Raw genomic sequence first — 27,524 nt, 5'->3', positions numbered from 1 at the left:
AACAGTGCATCAATTATATTTATATTTGTGCCCTCTATAGGCATTACCTTTGCTAAAAGGACACAATAGACTATTTGGTGCTCAAAGAGGCAAGCACAAATAAAGGCCTTTTTGTGTCTATGTTCTGACAAACTTGTCCGATGACCTTCTCCATCCATGTTTGCACTATTTTTGTTATTGTGCCCAGTAGGTTCTATTTATAAAAAAAAAAAAAATAGAAATGTAAAATTTTGAAATAGAACCAAAAAATTTTCATAAAATCAAATATGGCAGCCTCGGCTGTAAAAAGCAATCCAGTAGTAGAAATGGAATGTCTATAGTGAAACTACAGAAATATTCCTCATAAAGAACATGTTTATAAGTGTTCAAGATAAAAGACCAACAAAATAATGAGATTTTCCTATCAATGCATCCATGCATTCCTACATATAGCTGATTTTACCCTTTTTCCCAGCTCGGTGGATTATGCAATCATCTTCCTGAAATCCAAACCAAAGGAAAAATGAAAAAGGGAAAGGATCACATATTTCCAGTGACGTTTAACTACCCAAACATCCAATCAACATTGAGAATTCATAGTATCCTGAAAATCGATTTAAAATAACCAAATGTGATCAGAGCTCGTAACACCTGCATGCTTATGTTTTCAAGCGCATTCTAACTGCCGGTTGAAATATTTCATGATTGACATATTGGAATTTGGTAGCCTGTTTTTACCAATGCGTAGAAAGGGTAGCTCACCTTAAGTTCGACTCCGGACTCTAGACATGAGCGCACACCCACAATGGAGTGTTAAACGCTACATTCTCGCAAGAAGCAACCATGAGAAATAATTGCACCCATAATCTGCGAAATTCATTTGGCCATGAGATCAGAAAATTCCACCCGATGTCACATATTAAGCTTGCAATCATACCCTGCATTTTTCAACTTTTGTAGGTGGCAAGAATCTAGGAGAGGTGTAGAAATGTGTCTTTGGATCGTTGAATTCAAACTTCGGAGGCTGCACGAAAGAAAGAATGTAATCAGTAACCGTTGCCACATATGCACATATAGAAAAAAAATCTAATCGAAGAGCAGGAACGATTCAGTGCAAGTATTACCAACCTGTTCTGTGAGGGCCAAGTTTGCATCGAAGACAGACTTTACAGTTCCAATATCCTCCCAGTAGTCATTGAATAGATATGCCTGATCATGTAAGGGCATTCCGTAAATCAGTGACTCAATTACCAAATCCAAACCAAACTTGGGGGAATTGCTTATATATTTATATTCGAAGATGAACTATAAGAAAAAAATAACTATTATCGAAAGAGCTATCTCACCTGGACATTGTGCTCCTTCACAGCTGATGGAATAATCTCGGAGCCAAAATCATTGCAAGAAGGATAGCTCCACCTTAAAAGCCTAAGTAGGACATCAGTTCTAAACACATAAACACCCATCGATGCAAATTTGAACTCCTAAATCACAGTCAATTAGTAAGGCACATGAACGGGGCATACAGATAATCAAGTTTGGGAGGAATCACGTGAGTCACAAAATTGAAATACACTCAGGTTTTTTTTTTTTTTATTATTCAGTGCAGGGAGCCGGTTTTATACCTACAGCACAATCCCAATCTCACAAACATATATTGTAATATTACCCACTCGGCTAACAATGACTACAATATTCGTTCATCAGATACACACTGATTATATAGTCATCAGAAGCCAAAGCAAATATAGTCGAATTGAAAACACAATCAGTCCATTACACCTAAAAAGAGTTAATTAAAATTAATACCCACAAATTCCAGATCAGTCATATCAAAGATTCATATTCCTCACTCCGAGTTGTAAAATTAACTTCTAGGTATGAGATAACATATTAGTTCAGTTCATGACCTGAATGAATGAAATATGTAAGTATGCATATTATTTAGGGTCAAAGTGAGTTGCTTACTTTAATCACATACCTAGTATGCATCATCAATATACCTGCAAATGGAAAGAAGAAAATGATTCTAATTGTTGGAAAAAATTGAGAAATAGAGTATTCACAGATGTACAACTAAACATGGCATTGACCTGCATATGAAATCTCACTAAAAGTCAACTGATTATTTCTAGTCAGGTTGTTTTTGTTTGTCCATGGTTCATCACTTCTAGCTTCTTAGAGATTTGGAAAGGATCATCAGTTCATCTAGACTATAAACCAATAGACTTCTGAATATATATATCAAGAATAATGTCCCAGTATGCCTAAGTCCCGGTCTAAGCCAAAACTTCTAAGAACAAAATTCTGGTATATTTGACATATAACAGCAAAATTCCAAACTTTAGAAAGCTACAAAAAGATAGTATAAGATCTTTAATTTGGGAACTCAACATAACAAAGTCAAATATAATTGAGGAAATAAAGATATTCAGAGATGTACTTACACTAACAGAGCGGAGCAATTGCTGACCTACACTTTACAGATTCAAATCTCCTCTTCTTAAAATTAACATGCATTGTACCCTCAAAAATGTTAAAACTACATATTCAAAAATAGATAAAACAAATTTGGAATTTGGAATTGCAAAAACCATAAATGCTTAACCCATCTTCCTTTCAAAGTTCTACAAATTTATCTTAGACCCTACTTGATAGGAACTAGGAATGTAACAGTGCAAAATGTAAAGAAAAGAGGAAAGGAAATAACTAAAACATCTTGATTTTCATTTCATGCCTTTCCCAAATAGTGAAAGGGAGCTTATATACAACCCTAGAAGTGGGAATGCTCACGATGGAAACACATCACTACTTGTTCTACCGTTGGATGCAACCAACATTTTCAAGGAAAGGGCAAAATAACACAAAAAAAGGACTAAAAGCTGTCCACTCAACCTGGGTCCAAACAATTCCTGCCCCTTAAGAAAAAGCTTGTCTTCAAGTGTGGAAGTCAGGGAAGCGGTCGAGGATGGTGTTTGCGTCCTCCCATATAGCATCATGTTCTGGTAGGCCCGCCCATTGTATAAGCCATCATGTGACAGCATGGTTGCCACGTTTGAAGATGCCACACTACAGTATTTTTTCTGGCGTCCAAACCACCAGATCGGTATCCGAGAGAGGGAGAAGCAACCACAGTAGACCCGAACTTTGGTTTAAGGAGAAAGAAATGGAAGGTGGGGTGGATGCGGGAGTCCGATGGTAAGTCCAAGTGTAGGCGACTTTACCGACATGAGCAAGGATCCTGTAAGGGCCGTAAAATCGGGGAGCCAATTTGGGGCAACCATTCTGCCCACGGTAGCCATTTGACCCAAGAGGTGGGTTTGTCCCTTACAAAGCTGAGCAAGAAGTGTTCTAAAGTGTGGTTTAATACCTCCGTTTGGCCATCAAATTGCGGGTAGTAAGTGGAGCTGTGACAGAGTAGAAAGTCGTTGAGCTTGAAGAATGACTCTCAAAAGTTACTGATGAAAACGAGATCTTGGTCGCTAACAATTGTGGAAGGCATGCCGTGTAAGCGAAACACTTCCTGGAGGAATATGTTGACCACCTTAGCTGCAGAGTAGGGGTGTTTGATGGAAATAAAGTGTGCAGACTTGGAGAGACGGTCGACGATGACAAATATGGCATTACAGCCGTGAGAATACGGGAGGCCGTCAATGAAATCCATCGCGATGTCTGTCTAGATTTGTGAAGGAATGGGCAGAGGCTAGAGTAGGCCCGGTGGTTTGATGGCTTCATAATTTGTGCTTTGGCAAGTATCGCAAGTGGAGACGAGGGACTTAACTACCTTTTCTGAACCTGGCCAATTAAAGTTTCGACGAACCCGTTTGTAGGTTCGTAGGAAGCCAGAGTGTCTTGCCATGGGGGAGGAGTGAAATTCCTGTAAAATTCGGTTGCGCCATGGAGAAGTAGCCACGACAAAAATACCGTCGCAATAGTAGAGAAGGTCACCCCGAAGAGAAAAGTAAAGGCGCGTGGATTGGTGATTGTGGAATTGTTGGAGAATAATAGAGGCCTCCAAATCAGTAGCATATTCACCCTGGATCTCCGAGATACTATCGAATATAGGTTGGGAAAGACCCATAAGGGCCAAGCATTCGTGTTGCCAAGACAAAGCATCTGCAGCCGTGTTCGAAGAACCCGGCCGGCAGTCAAGTGTATAGTTGTAACCCAGTAACTTGAGAAGCCATTTTTGTTGAGTGGGTGTTGTGATCCACTGATTGAGAAAGTACTTCAGGGTTTGGTGGTCGGTTAGAATTTTGAAGGGGTGCCCGAGCAAGTAAGGGCGCCATTTTTGGACTGCAAACACAATGGCCATCATCTCTTTGTCATAAACTGATAAGGCTTTGTGTTTGTTTACCAAAGATTTGCTCAAGAAGGTAATGGGGTAATTGTTTTAGGAGAGAACAGCCCCGATCCCTATCTCGGACGCATCGCATTCGATAGTGAATGGCTGGTTGAAGTCTGAAAGAGCCAAGACCGGAGTAGAGGCAAGGGCGTGTTTGAGGGCTGCAAAGGCCGTGTCCCCCGCTGGAGACCAATGGAAGTTATCTTTTTTTAGGAGCTCTGTCAAGGGGTGAGCAAGTAAGCCGAAATCACGGAAAAATTTGTGGTAGTAACCTGCTAAACCCAGAAATCCCCGTAAGCCTTTGATGGTGCGAGGCTAAGGCCAATCCATAATGCATTGCACCTTTTGAGAGTCTACTACCACTCCAGCGACTAATATGAGATGTCAAAGGTAGGCCACAATTTGTTGGCCGAAAGAACACTTAGAGGCTTTGACCTTCAAGGCATGAGCATGGAGAACCTCGAAGATAGAAACCAAGTGTGAGAGATGGGTCTGCATGTTTAGACTGAAGATGAGAATATCGTCAAAGAAAACCAAGACAAACTTCCTTAAAATGGGCTTGAAGACAAAGTTCATTAAGGCCTGAAAGGAAAATGGGGCATTGCACAGCCCAAGGGGCATCACCAAAAATTCAAAGTGGCCTTCATGTGTACGGAATGCGATTTTGGGAATGTCCGGCACATGCATCCTGATCTGGTGAAAACTGGAGCGGAGGTCTAGTTTGGAGAAAATTGTATCACCCTGGAGTTCATCTAATAGTTCGTCGATGACCGGGACAGGGAAGGGGAACTTGACAGTGACCAAATTAAGGGCCTTGTAATCAACACAAAATCGCCAAGAGCCATCAGTCTTGTGGACTAAGAGTGCTGGAGAGAAGAAAGGACTCGAACTAGGGCGGATAAGCTGGCCTCGAGCATCTCTGCCACTTGACGTTCCATTTCAGCCTTTTGAGCATGGGCATAGCAATATGGGCAAACGTTAACTGGTTGGGTTCCGGGAAACAAAGTAATCGGATGGTCAGTAGGTCGTGGAGGAGGGAAACCCGTTGAGGGCTCGAAGAGATACGAGTAGGTGCTAAGAATCAGCTCAAGTGGTAGGGGTGTTGGAAAAGCATCTTCAGAGTGTGAACGAGCTTGCATCAGCGATGCAACCAGGGTGCTGAGATCAACCCGTTAAGAGACTGGCCATGGATTTGGAATTTTATAATTTTATTCTTGAAATGCTAGCCAATTTAGCCTAAGGTCTCTAACCATTCGGTGCCAAGAACGAGGTTACCCCCCATCACTGATAAGAGGCGAATGTTTGAGGAAAATGAGTAATCGTGTAAGTTTACTATGACATTGAGAGCAAGGCCTTTGGTATAACTAAGGCGGCCGTTCACCACCGTGACGGGCTCGATAAGAGAGTGGTCAATGCAAAGGCTGAGACGAGTGGCAATTGAAGGGTTGAGGAAGTTAAGGTTAGCCCCGGAGTCGATGAACACTCGAATTGACAGATTCGTAATATGGCCAAGGAGGCGCATAGCACGCCCACATGTGCGTTTGAGGGACACCAAGGCGTTGAAGGTGATGGGGGTGGGGTATTCCAAAAGGAACTCGTCTGGAACCGGCATTGGGTCGTCGATGGGTGTCTCAGATGCAGCTTCAGAGACTGCAGCAACGTCAAGTAATAGTAGATGTGGCATTGCAAAGGTATGGTCGAGGTAGTACATCTCGGGGCAGTAAAGGCATTGGCCGTGTGAGTGGCATTGATGGACTTCCACTAGGGAGAGGCGTAAAAGTGGTTGCGCCGGAGAGGGTGAAGCAGGTTTCTGTGGTGGAGGAGGGGAAGAGGACGAGGAACTTGGGTGTGGAAAAGAGGAGCGAGCAGAAAATGGTCGAAAAAGACGGCGTCGATTATGTTTGTTGTTATAGATGCAGGCAAGTTCTATGGCCTGAGACAAAAAATGAGGCCCTTGGGCTAAGATGTCATTTTGAAGTTCCATTTTGAGCCCACCAATGAAAGCCCCTAAAATTTGTTGATCAATCCAGCCTTCGGCCCGACATGATAGACATATGAAGTCATTGATGTAGTCTTCCAGCGAGCCCTTTTGTAAAACATGGGAAAAAGACATATTGAAGTCCAATTGGTTCGCTGGCCCAAATCGTTGGAGAAGAGACTCGGTAAAAGTGGCCCAAAGTCCAGACCCAATGTGAAGTTTGTACCATTTGAACCAAAGGGCAGTATCGCCCATGAAATGGAGCCCCACAATAGTGACCCGGTGAGCTGTTTCAACGCCATGATAGTCCATGTACTCCTTGCCAATGGCCAACCAGCTGTACGGATCGTCATCGAAAAACCGTGAAAGCTCAATCTTTATGTGTTTGGGAGTGGGTATGGCAGGTTATGATCCCGGGGTGAAGGGAAGGAGTTGGTGCAGGGGAAAGGAAGTGGGTAAGTGGTGGGGACGAAGGGTGATGGCAGTAGTGGAAGGGAAGGAAGGTAAATATGGGTAAGAGGCTTGGGGAGGGGGTAAGAGGGTATGAGATAGAGGGAGAATGGTTGAAATGGGAACCCCACGTTGGAAGAAGAACCACGGAATGGGTGGGTGGGAAGGGTTGGGGAAGTGAGGTAGAAGAGGAACCCAGGGGAATCTGCAAGAACCTAATCAGGATCTGGGGAATAGGGTTTGTAGATGGTTGTTGTTGCTGGGAGGCACGGATCTCCTCCATCAGATGGTTCTGGATAAGGCTAATATTAGCCAATGAGGCTTAATTGTCCGTGAGATTCGTCTGGAAGGACTCCTGGCAAGTAGCGAGTAGAAAGACCATGTCATGGAACTCATTGAGCTGCTCCAAGATTTGGTGTTGCTGGTACTTTAACTCGAGGTTGGTGTTCGTGATGTCGGCCACCTCCACAGAGGCCTTGCTTTTGCCCATGGATGACAGCAACCTGTCGCTGATACCAGATAATAGGAACTAGGAATCTAATAGTGCAAAATGTAAAGAAAAGAGGAAAGGAAATAACTCAATCATCTTGATTTTCATTTCATGCCTTTCCCAAATGGTGAAAGGGAGCTTATATACAACCCTAGAAGTGGGAACACTCACGATGGAAACACATCACTACTTGTTCTACCGTTGGATGCAACCAACATTTTCAAGGAGAGGACAAAATAACACAGAAAATGGACTAACAGCTGTCCACTCAGCCAGGCCCTAACACTGCTTCTTATAACCCAAAAGAGAAAAAAGCTCAATTCCCTTGTGTTTCAAACGAACCCTAACCCTAACCCTATAAATTAATCACAAATTATTAACTAAATTAACCAATACAAGTTCTAAATTGTTACCATTTTACCTAGAGCGAAGTGGAGAGGAAGGAATCGCATTATGCAGGCGCTGAACTGAAGGGGAACTGGGGATGAGATGAAAGTTTAGGGCGACTGATTTGCAAATTCTGTGTGAAGGAGAAGGATTTGCAGAGTTTATGAGAATGTGTGAACTTGGCTGAAGACTTGAGTTGAGACCCACCAATTAGCAATGTGTGTGAAATTTGAAGGGGAAGGATTAGCAAATTCTGTTTCTGCATGAGATGTGAACTCGACTTAAGAATTGAGATGTGAGGCGAAAAAGACAAAGAGAGAGGGAAATAGAAAAATTTAGGGAAGATATAGAGAGGGAGAGAGAGCCTAGGGTTGAAGAAAGGATCGGTTCGATTGGGAAATGGAGAGCTAGAGAGAGAGGAGAGGCGGAGGAATTGAGGAGAGGCTAGGTTTAAATGGGAAACACAGAGAGGCAGAATGAAGGAAATGAGGAGAGGGTGAGGCGTGAAGATTGAGGAAAGTGTTTTGTTTAAAACATTATTTTAAACAAAGGTCACAAAAAATCTACCTTTACTTTAAATATATTAAATTATAGAACACAATAACATTTATGGTGTCAATGCAAATTAAAAAAAAAATTCCATTGCTGACATTAAAGGCACAAAAGTCATGGCTCTGTGGCCAATAATGTGTTTGTGTCCACTTTTCTTAACATTGCGCACAATTCATGGTGCCCATTACGAAATGAACACTGTTCCACCTTATTAGTGTTTAAATAGACACAAACACCTCATTTGTGTCCCTAATTTTGTGCCCAAAGGTCATTTTTCTTGTAGTGTAAGAATTATCAATATGCTAAAGGTGCAAATGTACACATCAACAATTAGTCTAGGGGTATGCGGCTAATTAAAGAGACATGGGCTTTTAATTAAAATAATGGAAGCTTAATTAAAATATCAAACTAATAAATGTGCGAAACCCAAACCTAAATAATCCATTTAACATAGACTTAGACTATATGAATGCATATGCATGTCAAACTTATTTGAGTAATGTCTATGAAATGATTGATATTCTTGTGATCCAAAGCATGAGAGAGAAACTTAGACTAAAATAAGTAGAACCGAAAACGTGGCTAGTCTAAGTCATTACAGACTTGGACGTTTTGTTTAGGAATTGACAATTTTACCCTAACAATCTCCCCCCCTTGCATTTCCTAGACAAAACCCTTATTCACAATATTACAGACGAATAATGATATTAATGACCATGCATAACATCAAAGCTTGTAACTTGCACACTCTCAAACAAGAAAACCTGTGAAAAACAAAAAGTATAAGCTGCTAAAAATAAAAGCATTTATATATGTAATAGCAAGCAACCAAAAACAACCAGGTTTTCAAAATCCTAATTCTCCCCCAAAATATAAGCTTCCTACTTCTCCCCCTTTTTGTCTAGAAAGGTCAAAGGCCTTAGAGGTATCCATTAGGTGTAGTCAGTGGAAGATAAGCAACATAACATAATGTGACGGAAAAAGATTTCCTTTCTGTGAACTAGAACCTCTTCGGAGGAATAAAAGTGGGAATGAATTCAGAAGGGAAAGAATACCTTTCTGTGCACTGAACTAGAAGTGTGGATGCAAATTTCCGCCATCTTCTTCTTTGACGAAAATGCACCTGCAAAATAATAGCACCTAAGATTAAGGCGAAAAGCCTTGCGCCCACGATGATTGGGGGGGGGGGGCTTTGGCCGAAGAATCTCCGATGCCAAAATTAGAATTCTGAAAAGAATGTGTTTAGGAGTTTGTGGGTAGCCAATGACTTAGCTTTTTAATGGGAGAATAGGACTATTTATAGGGGAGTGGCCGGCCCTATTTGGAGAATAATGGCCGGCCATATATGGTCAAATTGTGTGAATAATTGCAAGATATAATGTGAAATAATATCTTGCAATTAACACCGCAATTAATCCTAAATTAAATAGGAAAATTGGGAGTTACCTTTTGAATAAGGATTTGATGAGGAATGATGAGAGGGATTTGAATAAATACCATTTTGATCACCTTTGACTCTTCTTTGATTGAGCCGTTATTATCCATTGTGTGCGCGTGGGAATCCTGATATGCCTCAAGGGTAATTTTGACCCTTTTACCCAAAAGTCCACGTGTCACCTCCATAATTTCCTTGATTATTTTTACCTCCACAAGAACCTCTCTCATATTGTTAAGCTCCCCTTAAACAAATGCTTAAAATAATAATAATGAAATACAGCACAAGAATAATTTTATTTATTTTTTTAACTGTATGAGAAGAGTATGATTATACCAACGAGAATGAAAGAGTGCAAAAACACATGTAGTTCTGAATCCTTATTCACAAACTAACATTTTTCGTAAAACATAACTTGTATGAGTGTAGTTGCAAGTATAGCCGAAAGTTGATACTATAAAAATGTAATTAAGTCTTACATGACCAACTTAACTTTAACCCTTAAGCTCACAAGACATACATTCGAATTGTCATTCAAAGTGTATACGCTCAAAGATCTTTACATGAATGCTCTACTATAGGCTTGCAAATTGATCTCATCTCCACACATCAAGTTTACCTTCTTTGGATCAAGTAGGTCTTTGTGAAAGGTTGTAATGGGGTTTCGGGGAATTGGTTTAACAAATGAAGGATATGTGAATCACAAAGTCTAAGAAACTAATAGAGTGGTAGAAAAAGAAACCGAGAGAGACATGTGACAATTAATTAAGCAACTTGGCAATAAATTGAGCGGTTGGATGAACGACATATAACTGCACTATGAATATTAGATGATTCTTGTCTTCATTTACAACGACACACTTTCTTTTGATGTTGGCAGCTCACTCGTGACTAATAATTACTTTTTTTTTTCTTTTTCTTTTCTTCTTTTTCTCTTCATCTGCAGTTGGGCTTTCTTCACACATCTTCAACTTTTAAATAACCTTGAACTCTCTCATTTCAAAAATGTACTCTACTAGCTTCTTAGTAGGGTAGGGAATTTTCAATATAAGAGGCTAGGTAAGGAAAATTTAGGTTTAAGAACAAAAAGCTTACATAAGACTCAAAAGGGCTAACTAGGAAAAATATGTAAGGCATTGGCACATATGGCAATGATGGTAAGTCCTAATGCCTACTATCGTCTCCAAAGTAGAGTAATATATGATACAAAGTTTTGAGAGGTCTCAAGGAAAGTTCTAGAGATGCAAAACACATAAGATCGCACACATTAAAAAAATAAGAGTGTATGAAAAATGCACACACTATATTTAGGCACAAAGCTCACATGGGTGTGGGTTTTATTCAAGTTAAACATGTTCAACTCATTAACATTCATATATTATCAACAAGAGGCTTTTGTTCACAACAGGTCAAAAATATTATGCTAGGATCACGCTATCAAGTAAACAAAGCTAGAACTCATATAAAATCATACTTTTCTATTTTACCTCATACACATTTTTTTTAAACAAGAAGAAAGAAAAAAAATGCAATATTTATGCTATATGAACATGCAAGCATCATAAATGAAAGCATTTACAAAGGAGAAGCTCAGTAAATATAAACAACTTAAAGGTGGAGAGGAATTGACAAGTACACCACTTTGTTTCTCTTTTCTTCTCCAAACTTGTCTCAATTTTGGAACAACCGAACTCAAAACAAATATAATCCTTGCGATCTGATTAATCTCCTTCAAATAAGCAACAAATTGGTACTTAAGACTGTGCTTTTTTAGAGTTCCAGTGAAACTTTTTCTTGAGAAGAACTTTTCTTTCTAAGCTTATTGCACTTAGGACAAATGTGACTAGGAATCCCACAAAAAATGACATATAGAATGAACTTCCTAGATTGTTTGGATTCATTAGGATTAACTAAAGGCTTGACAGGATTTGACACATGTGCTAAAATTGTAGATGTTTTGGAAGTAAGACCTAAACATTTATTGTCACCTACTTTTAAGCTCGAAATATCAGAGGCTTTGACAAATCCTGTGACAGAAAAAGAACTTGCAGTCATTTCAAACTCGAATCCTAGACCTTCTTTGTCTCCAAAATTTTTTCCATAGCCAAGCATCTTGTCAAATTTTCCCGAACCTATGCTCAACTCCTGAACTTTTATTCTCATCTTAACTAGTTCATCCTCAATAGCTTTCTTATCAGACGAGAGAGTGTTTATTTTGGTTTATAGAATGTGAATCTTCTCTAACAGCAACTCTCGCAGTTTTCTCTCCCTTGTCCAATTGAGATTAATGCTCAGCCTCAGCTGCCTTCTTTTCACTTTCAACTAGTGCAAGTTTCTTTCTCAAGTAGTTATCCTTCTTGACTTACACAGTAATGTTATAGAGATCAGAGTATTTTCTCAAGACTTCTTACAAGTCTGATTCATTAACAAATGAACCTTCTGTGTCATATCCATCAATTGTCCTATGAAAACAATCGTATCCTTCTCATTTTTCGATGCAGATGCATCCCCTGAATAATTGTCACTCCAATTGACATTCACAGCCCTATCCTTCTTCTCTTTTCTCTTGATAGTGTTTGCACACTTAGAAGCAATGTGTACATACCCTTGACACTCATGACGTTGAACTCTATTATTAGAACTCCTATGTTCACTAGTTCTAAAAGATCTAGACGCTTTGTCATGTGAGACATCTAAAGAACGAAAGTTTCTTGAGTTCGAACTGAGTTGATTCATTGCTTATGACCTTTGGAATTTTAAGACTTGAGAAACCTTCGAACTTGCATGGTTAATTCAACCAATTCATCTTCAGACAAGTCTTCAATTGAACCATCACTTTCTTCTTCTTTAACATCTTTTGAGAGCAATGTTTTTCATTTTTTTAGAATTAGAAGCTTTAACTCATACATTTGTAAAGACACAATCAATTGCTCGAGCTTGCAGGTATTTAGATCATTTGATTCCTCAATCATTGTCCTCTTAGCATGAAACCTTATAGGAAGTGATCTTAAGATATTTTTCACAATCCTATGCTCCGGAATACTGTCACCAAGATTGTGATAACCATTGACAATTATGCTAAGCTTAGCATAAAAGTCAGAGAAACTCTCATTATCAGACATTGTGATATTTTCAAATTTTGTGATGAGATGTTGAAGCTTTGTTTCTTTAAAAGTTGAGTTACCCTTATGAGTAATTTTAAGAATGTCCCAAGCTTCTTTTGCCGTCGTACTCTTGCTTATGTAATTGAATTGTTCAGGCGAAATAGTTGTGAATAAAGCATTCAAAGCCCTTTGGTTAAAAGTGCTAGAGCTACGCTCATCATTGCTCAATTCTTTCCTAGGCTTAAGCTTAGATATAGACACAGAGGACTCTGCTTTACCTTTGGTTTCTTCGATCATTGACGGTTCCCAACCTTCTTCAACATCAAGCCACACCTTGTCATCTTGTGCCCATAGAAAAGATTTCATTTTCGCCTTCCATGCCGCATAGTTATCACCATCAAAGTATGGTGGATGAGAAACTAAACCACAACTTGATTCATTATAGACTACCCACGGATCTCACAAAGTATTTTTAGTGAACTGCTCTGGTGCCAATTGAAAGTTCTAGGATGGGTACTAGTTTAACCTAGAGGATGGTGAATAGGTTCCAATTTAAAAATCCAATTCAATTTTCAATTTAATTTTCAGTTCTCAAATTAATTCCACATTCACATCACATATCAAACTATCCTACACATATGCAGTTTAAAAGATAAATAAAAAGTGCACACATGATGTAGGATTTATGAGGTAAAAACCATCACTGGGAAAATCCTCGGGCTCCCAAGTCAGATAAACACTACGAGAAATGAGTACATAAAGACTTACAAAACTCATCAACTAGACACACATACTAGTAGGCAGTTTTGTCACCGCGCTTTGCTACTCGATCTCTCTTCAGCCTTCGAGTGGAAGTAGCATGACACCAACACGGTCAATCACTGTCTCCTCAAACTTTGCAAGATACTAATGCGATCATGCATAAAGTATGCATGATGAAAAGATTTATGAAAACCAACCAATTATGAAAATCATAAGGCACATTTTCATAATTGATTTCTTATTAAAGCACGATAAAAAAAATCAGTGATCAAAATAAAAATTAAACTTTTGAAACCACACAATGCAAACTGATTTTTCTCTCCCAAAATACTTTAAAACCACACTCTCTCTCAAGGGCTGCTATAAGATTTTTCTCTCAAAAATGTCTCGATATCATTGTAAAATCAAACTGACAATTTTCTCAATAAGAAAAACTTACTACAAAAATAATTGTTGTAAAAATGATGAAACAAGCAGCGCATCATTTTGTTTTCTTTTAACCAAGAAGATCCTCACTGGATTTTCTTTGTGAGGATCCTAGGTATCGTCCACTCACATTTGTTCATTGTATATTATGCGGTTATAAATCATTGTAAATTTTTTTTTTATATAAAATTGAATATAAACAGTACCTGACGAAAACTGACCGCATGATGTACGATGAACGGATGTGATTGAAGGGATCCTCACTCTTCTTTTAGAACCATAAAGCTGCAGCAGCCTTTCTTTCAAAGCCAAATGGCAGCATCCCAAAACCAGCACCTATTATAATGCATTCTGCAGCAGCAGTAAAGATTAGGATATGATATGATGATCATTTCTATAACCCTAACGCATGCTCTCGCCAATAAATGACTGTTCTGAGTGCATATATATGTTGTGATATGGCAGCAACACGAAACCCTAACCTAATGCATCTATAAATAGACTGCAGTAGAAGACTTTAACCTGATTTCAAGTTCCTCAAGATCGGGATGACATGTTACGAGATAAAAATTAAAATCAATAGGAATTATCAATATGCTAAAGGTGCAAATGTACAGATCAACAATTAGTCTTAGGGGTATGCGGCTAATTAAAAAGACATGGGCTTTTAATTAAGATAATGTAAGCTTAATTTAAATATCAAACTAATAAATGTGCGAAGCCCAAACCTAAATAATCCATTTAACATAGACTTAACTATATGAATGCATATGCATGTCAAATTTATTTGAGTAATGTCTCCGAAATGATTGATATGATGATCATTTCTATAACCATAACAATTTTGTGTACCTCGAATGGAAGTGTGCTCGCTCAACTCGAAGCACTATCACTTGACTTGTACGAGGGATGACAAATCTAGGTTCAAATATAATTCAAACCAAATTATTTCACCCACTCCTTAAACCAAACTGCCATTATGACACATCCTGACCCTGGATTGTCCACTAGGACTCCGAATTGAGATGTGCGGGCTGACACCTGGAAGGTGACAAAGCCACAAAGTGTGGTGATGTGGAATATGTGAATAAATTTAAACCTAAAAGTGCTTAAACACTAGAGTGCGCTGTGAGCGGGAATGATCCCATTTCACACGTGACGTTAGAGCATAAGTAAAGTACAGTAGAGTGGATTGAAAATCATACCGTTGAAGCTAATCTTCAATACCAAGACTTGCCATGAATCCTCGTCAATACGAAAACTCTGCTACTAGAACCTGAAGGCATAAAAACAAGAGTGAGTGGGACTGAATATAAAGCTTTAATAAAGACCTTTTAAACAATATAACCCCTCGCTGTAATACCTATATAGGTTCCAGGAAATCATACTACATATAAGTATGAAATCAAATGTAAATCAATAGTAAATCCAAGAATATTCCAAATCGCTACATATTGGCAACAACAATATAAATCAAGTGCTCATCAATCTATGGTAACCCACGAGTCAGAGTTGCCTAGCGCAACCTGTACGACTCATAAATCAATCCATGATAACACCTGAGTCGGACTTGCCTAATGCAACCTGTACAACTCATAGGCAACTTTTACGACAGTGTTAGAGTTGCCTATCATTGCAACCTGTACGACAGTATCGGGGCTGCCTATTATTGCAACCTGTACGACATTGTCGGAATTGCCTATTATTGCAACATGTACGACAATGTCGGAGTTGCACAAAACACTAATATAGTCATACCCTAACTCAATCATTTCAAATAATACTATAAACTCACCTAAACTTACTTGTACGTCCTGCGTTCACCTTAGCACTTCAAGGCATTCACAACAATTATATGTAGGTAATATGCATATGGTTATACCATAATGCAATCTAAAACTCAACCATATCATAGTATTTTAGAATATACAAATATATATATATATATATATGACATGGCATAAAATGAATAAATCAATTTAAATGTGTTTTTTAGAACTATCAATTATATAGATACGATAAAAGGAAAAGACCCACTCACCTGAGGTCGCGCTACAACTCCCTAGCACGAATATTAAGACGTCACGAACGATCCTCACCTAGAACAATTATTCAGTCATGTCTCAGAACTCTTATCAATAGAACACATAAATTACATAAAACACATCCCAATGACGTTCTAGAATGATTTGAGACTCATTGACCAAAAGTCAACCGTCAGTCAAAGATCAATAGTAGGCTCCACAACCCTACGTAGCTCAATTTGAAAGATCCGCATCTCGGATTTTCAATCTGTAACTTCCAAAGATCCACAGTTTACTTCTAAAACATCATACTAAGTTTCATTACGATCCAACGGTTGGATCTCCGCCTAATTGCCAATTCAAGTGGCGGTCAACATTTTATTTTACGCACTTACAAATCCAATTCGGGAAGATCCGTACGTCAGATTCCCAATCTGTAAGTTTCTAATATTGTCAAATATTACAGACTATAATGTATTAAAGTTTGGTGACGACCCAACGGTCAGTATCGTCAATTCACATAATGTTCAATTAGCGGTCTTTATCAAAACTATGCTTAAACGATGAGATTTCATCACTTGGACTTCACATATGGAATTAGGGTGTCAAACTTAGCTTAGGAAGGTTAGGGGGTGACTCGGCTTACATGCCACCGCACACGATGGTCGGCCGCCCCGATTCACCGGAAAATTCAACTATATCAAAAAATTCTCAAATTTTACGGAAATGAAGATCTCAAAGAGTAGATAAAATTTTATACCTATGACCAAGTCCAATTTGGCTGGGAAAGGCTCCAATTTCACTCAAACCCACTAGAACCCTAAAATGGGTGAACTTCGATTCTCCTTCCTCGGTGTTCCAACGTCTCTAGCACTGGTTGGGTCTTCTTCTTGGTCCAAGGAAAGTTGATTAAGGGTAGTTTTAGGTGGTGGAACTCACTGGAATGGAGGAATTGCCGTCGAGCACCTTCGGTGCTTCGATGAAATTCCTCGCGGGTTAGGACCTAAAAACCCTTCAATTTGGATGGAGATGGTAAAGGGAAGGTGGTGGAGTAGATTGCAAGTGGTGGATGTGTGAAATTCAACTGAAAAATGGTAGAAATTGGCCGGAATTTTGGCCGGATCATACCTGGGTTCATGGAGTGCACGGGAAGAGCGGGATCTTCCCTCATGATTGGCTGCCCTCCTATTCATCTACTTGGTCCCTTGCCCTTTTGTCTGATTGGTCCACTCCTTCCTCCCTATTTTCTAATTGGTTACAATTCTCACATGGTGGGAGTTTATTTTCCTTTAAATCTATAATTTAGTGAAACAACTTCAAATGTCCGTAACTATACCGTTATAATTTGGACTCACGAACGGCTTTCACCTATGCATTCGTACCAACGAGTATTACACAAATACACTAAAAGAATAAGAGTCATACATTCCTCTAGACGATGGTCAATAGAAGTCAAAATCCTTGCCTCTAGGGTATTTTCATCAATTCCCTTGATTAAAATAAATAAAAACAAAATTGTAGGGATGGGTTGTCACACACTAAATAAAAATAAATAGTCTAAATTACTGTGAAAGATAACTAACTTAACTTTAAAGAATTATTAATTTTCTAAAATAGTCGTCTTCTACTCTTTCCTATTAAGGAAAAAATATATAATCAGAAGGGATGATAAAATGGACATAAAAATTATTTGTTTTTGTTTTCACATTAATTATAAATTTGATCTTACACACTGTTTGGGTCCAAATTTACACCATCGGCTCGAGTAATCGAGACTGTTGAGTAAGCATGCTTCTACACCGTCGATCGAAGAGTGAAGATAGTTTTGTTATTGTTGAGGGATAATAGTATGATTTTTATCATAAGAATTATCTTTCAGTATGATTCATCTTTACAGTTATACGACGGGATAAATGAGATTCTCATTACATCTAATGGAAGCAACAACAACAGAGTTTGAATTAATTGGGGTTTGTTAACAGAACGTGCAGAGATCAGCACTTGGCGTGATCAAATGAGTCTTGGATGATGGGATGGCGTGATCAGATGGTCTTGAAGGGATAATGAAAGAATATTATTTTGTTTTCCTATATGGTCAAAACAACAATATACATTGAATGTTGTCAATAATCTAGTCAAAACAAGATTGCGTCAGGATAAATCTTTGAAAGCCGAATTTGATGGAAGGTCAAGTTCTCAAGATGACAACAAGTTTTGATTGATGTGATAAGGCATGGGGTTAGCAACAGATAAAGACTCAGAGTCACAGTGCAATTGGGATTGGTTTCCATGACTTGAGCATGCGGGTCTCTATAAATACCAAGCGGCAAATGACTAAAAAAGCCCCTCCAATTCAATACACAAATTGCCCTCCGCAAACCTCTCAAACACTTTGGGATTTTTTATTTTCTTTTTCCGCCAACACACCTATAGTTTGGATAAACAGCACTGTGAAGGCAACCGGCGAACATCTTCAGTTTAGATAAACAGCATTGTTGCCGTAAAATTAGCCGACCGAGGAGCACCTTCAGTTTGGATAAACAGCATTGCGTTGAGGCTGACTAGTTACCTGTCCAAGTCTCGATCGAGAATGGTTTCGGAATCCTTATTGGCAGAGGTGATCTTTTTAGCTTCTCGGCAAAGTAAGGTGTTACAAGTTACTACATTCGGCACATTGAACGCTGAGTGATTTTATGATTGGATACTCACAAGTGAGTTTCAGATTAGCATTCTGACGGCCAAACTACATTTACCATCAAGACGTACATCTCTTTTGAGTACCTGTGTCCGTATAATTTGTAGCCGATTCGATGTGTTTATACTCTTACGAATATAATCAGCATAACCAAACTCGGCACTGACGATTCATGAACTTCGTAGAACTAACAGCTTTGTCTTCAGGCTCGAGAACCTGAAGGCTGAAACGTGTTCCTTCCTCAGTCGCAGTTGCAAGATCAAGAAGTCAGTAGTGCATTCAACGCAACATCAACAAATTTTACTCTTCGGCCAAGCTTGGCCAACGGGTTGGCACACCCCGCATCAACCGAAGAACGTAGTTAGCTCATTAGTTACTCGGCATGCGTGCCACGTAGGCTTTGTAGTTTTTAGGGTCAACATTTTGGCACGCTCGGTGAGACATGTGCTAAAACTACGGAGTTCACATGATAAATCAAGATCTCAAACATGGTGAGATTTAGCACCTATTCAAGGTAATTGTCAAGCAACAAAAACGCCTTGACCGGATCATCGAAGCAAATGAAGAAAGTAAAAAATATTTCTCTTAAATGAGAAAGGTGAAGGTTCATCACATCTTACAAGATCAATGGTTAAATGAAGATAGAGCTCGATATTATGAGTGGCTTGATAAGAAAATGCCTATTGGGTTCAAATCAATTCTATTTGAAGAATGGTTAGATCAAAAGGCCAGTGGGCAATTTTTCGCTCCGGCCACAATTAAAATTCGACCAAAGAAGATTGTCGAGACAGCCGAAGAAGAACCTAGGCCACTTGTTGTTTCAGTCAAGACTAAAATTGCGTAGGCCTAGAAGAAAAAGTTCCAGTTTCTGAGCCACAAATCAACTTCAAAAATCATTCATCAGAGGAGTGCTCCAATGACGAACAGGGCCAAGACATGGTCTTAGATGTCGAAACCATGACAGTCGATATGGTTATTGGCGATAAAGCCGATATGGAGAAATCCCATTCATCTAAGTTGTTCGAGTTAAAAGCTGAAATTAATAAGAGTAATTATGCCTGAAGGGCATAATAATTGTTCAACACATTCGGCGGCTGAAAATGAAATTTTTTTTCACCAAAGTACAAATATTTGGAAAAAATCTTTTATTCGGCCTAGAGCGAAATCAATTTGAAAATTTTAATACAAACAGGTCTCGACTTGAAATAAAGCATTGTTGGTCTCCTCCTAATTATGGTTCGGCTACTTTTAATTTTCTTTTGCGAAAAAAAAAAGGAGAGTGAATAAATTATTTTCTTCACTGTTTGGCCATGCAGGCCAATGCTTAAGAAAATAAAGGGGCCAAGGAACATCCCATGCAGCACAGTGGAGAGTCTATGTGATTGACAACCTAGTACTTCAATTCACACTAGGCTTGTTTAAATAAAGGTTATTCTACTAATTTGAGGACCGTCTTGTGCTCTGCCTATGTATATATCACATATGCCGAGCTCAGTGAGCTGGTACTCGGCATAGGCTTGTTATATATATATATATATATGTGCTCGGCACATAACGGTTTACATATATATATATATATAAATAGGTAGGCCAAGGTAATCATGTTATATATATATATAGGCAAGCCGAGCTCGACCAAAGTTTGATTATCATGCTGAGCCAATATAAAACATATCATAATTCTTCTTGGCCTCGGCCCAGTTTTACAATAGTGGCAGAACAAAGGTGATTTTAATGCCGAGGAACAAACTTTTATTTCGGCAATATGACGAAATATTGCTGGTTACGAACAGCTAATTTCCTTAAACATTTGGCTTACAAGCTGAAGTTCAAGGAAATTGGGGGGCAATGTTTGGGCCCAAATTTACACCATCGGCCTAAGTAATCGAGATCGTTGAGTAAGCATGCTTTTACACTGTCGATCGAAGAGTGAAGATAGTTTTGTTATAGTTGAAGGATAATAGTATGATTTTTATCATAAGAATTATCTTTCAATATGATTAATCTTTACAGCTATACGACGAGATAAATGAGATTCTCATTACCTCTAATGGAAGCAACAACAATAGAGTTCGAATTAATTGGGGTTTGTTGACAGAACGTGCAGAGATTAGCACTTCGCGTGATTAGATGAGTCGGGATGGCATGATCAGATGGGTCTTAAAGAGATAATGAAAGAATATTATTTTGTTTTCCTATATGGTAAAAACAACAATATACAATAATCTAGTCAAAACAAGATTGCATCAGGATAAATCTTTGAAAGCCAAATTTGATGGAAGATCAGGTTCTTAAGATGACAACAGGTTTTGATTGATGTGATAAGGTATGGGGTTAGCAACAGATAAAGACTCAGAGTCACAGTGCAATTGGGATTGGTTTCCACAACTTGAGCATGCGGGTCTCTATAAATACCAAGCGGCAGACGACTAAAAAGGCCCCTCCAATTCAACACACAAATTGCCCTGCGCAAACCTCTCAAACACTTTGAGATTTTTTATTTTCTTTTTTCTGCCAACATACCTTCAGTTTGGATAAACAGGATTGTGAAGGCAATCGGTGAACATCTTCAGTTTGGATAAATAGCATTGTTGATATAGAATCAGCCGACCGAGGAGCCCCTTCAATTTGGATAAACAGCACTACGTCGAGGCCGACTGGTTACCTATCCAAGTCTCGGTCGAGAAGGGTTTCCGAATTTTTATTGGCAAAGGTCATCTTATTAGCCTTCTCGGCGAAGTAAAGTGTTGCAAGTTACTACATTCGGCACATTGAACACCAAGTGATTTTATGATTGGATACTCACAAGTAAGTTTCATAGTTCAGCATTCTGACGGCCGAACTACATTAACCATCAAGACATACATCTATTTTGAGTACATGTGTCCGTATAATTTAGAGCTGGTTCAATGTGCTTATACTCTTACAAATATAATTACTGTGACCGAACCCGGGGTCGACGATTCTTGAACTTCGTAGAACTAGCAGCCTTGTCTTCAGGCTTAAAACCCCGAAGGCCGAGACGTGTTTCTTTCTCAGTCGCAGTTGCATGATCAAGAAGTCAGTAGCGCGTTCAACGCAACATCAACAAATTTTACTCCTCGATTGAGCTTGGTCGACGAGTTGGCACGCCCCGCATCAACCGAAGGACGTAGTTAGCTCATTAGTTACTCGGCTTACACGCCACGTAGGCTTTGTAGTTTTTAGGGTCAACACACGCATAAGAAGGTATTTGGTTTAAGGGCTAGTTTGGGGTTGCTGTACTTTTCTTTAAAACTCATTATGTTATGCTATGGGAATAAACAGTTGTGAAAAAAGCAGATCGATAACTATAGTTCTAAAATTGTTTTAGCAAAAAAAATAAAACAAAAATTATTATGCTTGCCAATATGAAAGTGTCATTAATATAAAAGTGTTTTACAAAATGGGTTAAAAATCATTGCTTGTGTTCAAATTTTGGTTCGCCAGTTGGGCTACCTGGTGTAGTCGGAACCAGGTCCGATCCAGGGACATGCAGGCGGTTCAATTGGATCGATTCTAAGGCCAATTTGCCAGAGGCCTCCAGAGGTCTAGATCAAGCGCGCGGGCACGGATCCGTGTCGGGTTGACCTGCGTGGCCCTCGGCTGACGCGATCCGGGCATCAGGATGGGCTACCTGGGCCTCGTCTACTGGTTTGGCAGCTGATGCAGTGGACTGGGTAGTAAACCGAGCGTCTGCGCCTGCTGTCTGGGACTTTGGAAATGCAGCCATTGCTACTAGGCGGTGCGCGGTGGGTGAAAACCTAGGCACGTAGCAGTGTCGTTCGTCATAGTTTCAGAATTTCCACCTTTATTTTTCTTTCTCTAAGGCACATAAATCAAGGAATTAAAATTCGGAGATTGGGAGTTAAAAAAATTCAAATAGTTTAGAAATTTAGAAAATATTTGCAAGCGTTTTTTGAGAATTAAGTCAAGTCTCAAAGAAACCATCAATTTGTGGTAACAAAAATCCGTCGTCTTCAATCTTAACGAGCCGAAAGAGTGTTTTTTTGTCCGGGGGGGGGGGGTGTGGAGGTGGTGAAGGGAGCTAATAAGAGAGGTAGAAGACACCCCGAGAGTTTTGAGTTTGATTGCTTAATAAAAACTTACCGAAATTGGTAAAAGTCTTTTATCAGTAAAAGTTCACGTATCTTCAACAAAATAAACAAAGATTTATAAGACATAAGGAGGACAAAGGGGAGGTTTCATTGATGCAATGGCTGGGGTCCTGTCAAAATTAATAATGAAGTAATGAACTTTTATTAATTTGTTTGTAGTTATCATCATCCTCGTTAAGTTGACTTCAACCTAATCTTGAAATTTTTTTTTTTTTTTGTCTCAAATGTCGAAAATATTAATCATTGTTGTAGGCATAATTTACTTAAACAAAAGCTAGAAAGAGAGAGAGGGTGCGGCATAGAGAGAGAAGAGAGAGATGTGTAATTGTGAGGTGTGTGTTGTATCACCTCATTGTGCCTTTATTTATAGTAGTAGGGAATGTTAATTCCTTACCCTTTTAGGATTACAACTCTAATGGGTAATTAACTACTGATAGGAATATAAGAGCTATTCCTAGATCTAATAGGATTTACACAATCACATTCCTAATCTAATAGAACTGCAACACTCCCCCTTGAGTGTGTAAATACTCAAGTAAATGGCACATCAAGTCTTCTGTGAAGAAGTACAATTGATGAAGTCGTTGACACAATGAGCGAATGCAAGTCTCAAATTAACAGAAGAATGCATAAAATGTAAAACTCACAAAACCTCGTTATGGTAAAACCGAAGGTGGGAGAAAACCCATAGACTAAGAAGAAAAGTGAGAAGTTGCATTAAGTCAAAACTATATGTCTTCGGGATGCAAGTAGAAGAGCTCACAAGGGTATGATTAGCCCAGGATGGGTGCCTAGTTCAAACCTAGTTAGGTAGCAAAAACCTAGTAGGAAAAATGCTCCTATCGTAGGGAAAAAGAGTACATTAAGATCAAGTGAGTATACTTCTGTATACTCCCCTTGAGTTTGACAGAACTTCCAATGAGAGTTACAAGCATTTCATATTAATAGTTAGGCATACCAATTCCTCAGACAAGCTTCTGCAAGGTTGCCTTCGGTAATGATGTCACGTAGAGGTCGGCAAGGTTGTCTGGGATCAACTTGCATGACTTCAATCTCTTGATGCTTTGCTGATGTAGATGTAGATGCAATATGTTTTGGTGTTGACTTCGTTGATGTATCATGTCTTGGTCGAGTAGATACATGTGGCATAGTCTCCATGGATAGTCATTGAGACTCAACAATGGATGAAAATAGCAAATAATTCGAATATGCTCAACAAGAACTCCTAACCATGTCTCACTTATGGCGTAGTGCAGTGAGGTGAGTCTTGGAATGATTCGAAGATTTCACAAGGTCATATCATGGACCTCCAAGATACTGTGATATCCCTAATGATAAAGACATAACCATTCGCGGATTTTTCCTTGTTCAGGTTTGATAAGTAACCAGCGTCAGCATAACAAACAAGGCAAGCATCATTCTGAGGATCAGGGGGCTTGGATCTGCTCGGGATGCATTGGGATTTGCCCAAATCCGTATTACCTTTATAATGGTCGCGTGTAGGCACGGTGCTACATCTTTACCAATAGATTAACAGTGAAGGAGATGTCCTGTCTAATACAATGAGCTAAGTACAACAAAGCGCAAAGCTGAACTTACATATGGAATTTCAGATTCCATAACCTCTTCAAGGGTCTCATTTGCATATAACATATGGATGATCATATGTATACTCCAAGGTAACACATTCGGGGTGTAGTTTGACTGGTAAACCAAGGTACCGTCAGAACATGCTTGAACTTCAGGTCAAGGTATAAACGAGTTCTCCTAAGATCCTTCATCTCAAATTTCGTCTTTAGGTGCGAGGTAGTTTTCTCAAGCTCTTCTAGAGTCTTAGTGAGATTCGTGTCAACAACAGAAACTATAACTCTAGCAATTCGGAATAAGACTTTATAGTTTAACATGCAAAGGCATTCATTCAATCCCTGACTGATCACATAATCACTTAGACGGGTATACCAAATTCGTCGAATTGTTTCAATCCGTAAGTGAATGTCTCAAACAAGTTAGAGGGTGTCTTGTGGTTTAGAACTATTTGAGTCAGTCTATGTAATTCTTCGAGAAATTACATGTAAATCTCCGTATCTTTATCCCCATGGAGAAAGCACTAACCATATTTCATAATGCTGCTATCAATCATGGGAAATTTTGAAAGAAACCTTGTGCCGTAAGTCGTGCATCATATTGCACTATTTCATTCATCTCATTACACTTCATTTCCTACTTGTAACATAACAGGGTTACCTTAGGCAGTGTAGGAACGATAGGTCCAAAACACACTTTGGTAAGGAATTTGACTTGGATTGTAATTTCAGTTGTCCAATCAGTTCTACATTGTTACTTATTCAACAGACAGTACGATATTGTCGCTTTTCATTTATGTTGGTAGTTACCATATAAGTAAAAACATTATCGATGGTAATCTCATTTCAATTCCATTAACTCATCCAAACTAGTATACTGGACCAAGAACATCAAGTTTCGGGAGTAATCCGGATAAAGCTCATGAGATGGAAATGTTCTAAGACAGCGATCAAGTATGGATTCATTGTTGTGCCATGATCTTCCTCTTCGAGGGAGTTGAATCTTATGAACCGAGTGATCTGTTGTGTTCCAAGCCAAGACAGATGGATTGGCTATCTATAATATACCGGACCATCCATTAAGGGCATCCAAACTGTCGAACAGGGCGGTACAACTTCTAGGGATGTTGACTCGACGTTCGTTAAGTACATCTATCCTTGTAGGCATGTTTGTAGCTGGTATATGATCTCGTCACTTTAGTCAGATTAAAGGAATGTGCATGGAGCAACATTCTAAAAACTAGAATTCATCACACTTACTTATCACACTTGTGCGGTATGGGGATCGAGATGAGACATAGTGGGCAACGTCCACGCAAATTCACTTTGTTCTACAGGAACATTGATGTTCTTATCTCCTTCTAATGGTGAGAAGACTGTCTCATTAAAATGACAACCCGCAAATGAGTGGTAAAGAGATCGCGTGCAAGGGCTTTAAGTGAGCTAGTGTGAATGAGAATCATAATCGACAAAGATTCACATCCTTCTTTGAGGACCAATATTGGTACGTTGCGGCAACGCAACTTGGCATATGGAATGCACACCCAAATCGCATAAATACAAAGCGTCAGGTTCGTACCCAGTAACCAACTGTAATGTCGAATAGGTTGGGTGGCAATAGGCCTTAAGGCAGACCAACATAGCTGCGTACAAGATTGCATAGCCCCAGGCAAAAACTGAAAACTTGGTACGTTCACCAAGGTCCAAATGATCATTTAAATTGCACTTTATGATCACTAGGCAAGGCTATTTAGGGTGAACGTAGGAATTCGATGTTCAATCATAAACCTAAAAGACATGCAATACTTTAGCGAAAATCGTCGATATAAACTCTCCGACATTATCCAATCTCCTGGACTTTAAGGGATAAGTAGGGTGGTGAATCCTTAATTTGCCAGGGGGTTTAGCAACAATATGTGTGGATAAACATGTGACCAGTTTGTCGATTCATCAACCAAAACCATAAGTATTTATATGGTCCTCATTTTGGTTGGATTAGTCCACATATATTCCTTTGAATCCACTGTGAAAAGAAGGTCGTTTCATATCTTTTCAAGGGATGATTTAGAAAATCAATTTCCCTAATGAGCAGGCTTGGCAATTTGTGCTTGTAAGCACAAGATCTTTACTTCGAGTAAGGAGATATGTTGTAGCATCATTGTCCAACCTAAGTGTCCCAAATGGTCATGCCAAAGCAGGTAAATTGCTCAATCACCAAGCTCCAGGCCGGCCACATGTGGCGTGTGCCCAGTTGGGAAACAGCCCATTGGCCCAAAATCAAAGTTTCAAGCTAATTTTTGGAGGTGGTGCAAAGATATTTCACCCTATATTCTTTAGTGGTTTCATTCATGATCATTGTCATCTCGAATATTTTTAAGAAAACTTAACAACGTTCTTCTGGAATGGATAAAGTATAAGGTCTCTGACATGATAATTCAGTACCATTCATACAACGAGGAGCGTGCCAATGCGCTTAATCAGGTTGGATAAACCTGAAGTCGTTGCTAGATATGTGATTTAGGTGTAAAGTTAGTGTGCGTAGTGTGACATTCGTCCATACAACTAACTTTCCCACATTCCTACCTAATCATGTGTTTAATTGAATTTGGTCACATGTATACAAGAAACATGATTCAATTAACTTGTATTCGAGGATAATATCAATAAGATTATCTATAACGAAAAACAAACACCAAACTTGAATCCAAGAACATGAAAAAATGTTCACAAAGTAAACCAGAGTTACTAAGGGGATTCAACCAACAAGGCCATTCATGTCAAAATTCTGCTCTTCCAATAGTGTTTGGTGGAGCAAAATTAATCTCACAAATTGACTACAAGAATGGTACTCCTCAACGATGTTGGTAGAGGCACGAACATGTGCATAACCAATGATTTATTCCATTGAGACGGAAGTAGATTCTACAGGGTTGAGGTTTAGGAATAATATCTCTTATTCTTGAAGTTTTAGGTCTTAGATGCCAAGGATCATGCTTTGGGCAAGATGCCACACCTTGGCATGCCCTGATTCTATCATATGTTGTAAAAACAAACTCGAAATTGGATAGTGAGACAGACAGACCCCGAAAGGTTCGGTAGGCTCCAGCCAAAGCTGGGGGGGTCTGCTCGGTAGGTATCTACGAAGCAGAGTAGTACTGTTCAGTGCATTTCTGTCGAA

The 27,524-nt window shown here is 39.1% G+C and overlaps 2 protein-coding genes across 5 annotated transcripts; both read right to left on the bottom strand.

Moving 5' to 3' along the window:
- Positions 1–236: 236 nt before the first annotated feature.
- On the bottom strand, positions 237–6,816 carry LOC103952495. Of its 4 annotated transcripts, none has more exons than XM_048590058.1 (7): positions 2,427–6,816; positions 1,948–1,982; positions 1,326–1,463; positions 1,108–1,188; positions 917–1,003; positions 742–846; positions 237–479 (listed from the first exon to the last, which is right to left on the bottom strand). In XM_048590058.1, exon 1 carries the CDS (start codon positions 6,612–6,614, stop codon positions 5,556–5,558), a length of 1,059 nt encoding a protein of 352 aa, XP_048446015.1. In that variant the 5' UTR covers positions 6,615–6,816; the 3' UTR covers positions 237–479; positions 742–846; positions 917–1,003; positions 1,108–1,188; positions 1,326–1,463; positions 1,948–1,982; positions 2,427–5,555. The 4 variants fall into 4 exon arrangements, with proteins under 4 accessions (XP_048446015.1, XP_048446016.1, XP_048446017.1 ...); XM_048590059.1 differs by having other exon boundaries at positions 1,326–1,407; XM_048590060.1 differs by having other exon boundaries at positions 1,326–1,407; positions 1,961–1,982.
- LOC103937516 (glucose-1-phosphate adenylyltransferase large subunit 2, chloroplastic/amyloplastic-like) lies at positions 423–1,445 on the bottom strand. Its single transcript, XM_048590101.1, has 4 exons — positions 1,326–1,445; positions 1,108–1,188; positions 917–1,003; positions 423–479 (listed from the first exon to the last, which is right to left on the bottom strand). Exons 1-4 carry the CDS (start codon positions 1,443–1,445, stop codon positions 423–425), a joined length of 345 nt encoding a protein of 114 aa, XP_048446058.1.
- Positions 6,817–27,524: the final 20,708 nt, after the last annotated feature.

The sequence above is a fragment of a genome, unplaced genomic scaffold (genome assembly GCF_019419815.1).
Source record: "Pyrus x bretschneideri cultivar Hongxiangsu unplaced genomic scaffold, Pyrus_bretschneideri_v1 Contig30, whole genome shotgun sequence".
In the NCBI taxonomy this organism is placed as follows: Eukaryota; Viridiplantae; Streptophyta; class Magnoliopsida; order Rosales; family Rosaceae; genus Pyrus; species Pyrus x bretschneideri.
Note: the sequence above shows the minus strand (reverse complement) of the source record. Positions and strands in the feature narration are given on the sequence as shown.

Bases quoted from the DNA above. Each gene is read 5' to 3' on its own strand.
- LOC103952495 (XM_048590057.1), bottom strand. From the start codon at position 6,614: ATGGACTATCATGGCGTTGAAACAGCTCACCGGGTCACTATTGTGGGG.
- LOC103937516 (XM_048590101.1), bottom strand. From the start codon at position 1,445: ATGGGTGTTTATGTGTTTAGAACTGATGTCCTACTTAGGCTTTTAAGG. The intron at 1,189-1,325 runs GTGAGATAGCTC...TTACATGATCAG, and splicing joins TGAAGGAGCACAATGTCCAG to GCATATCTATTCAATGACTA. The intron at 480-916 runs GTATGATTGCAA...TTTGGATTTCAG, and splicing joins CAAAAGTTGAAAAATGCAGG to GAAGATGATTGCATAATCCA.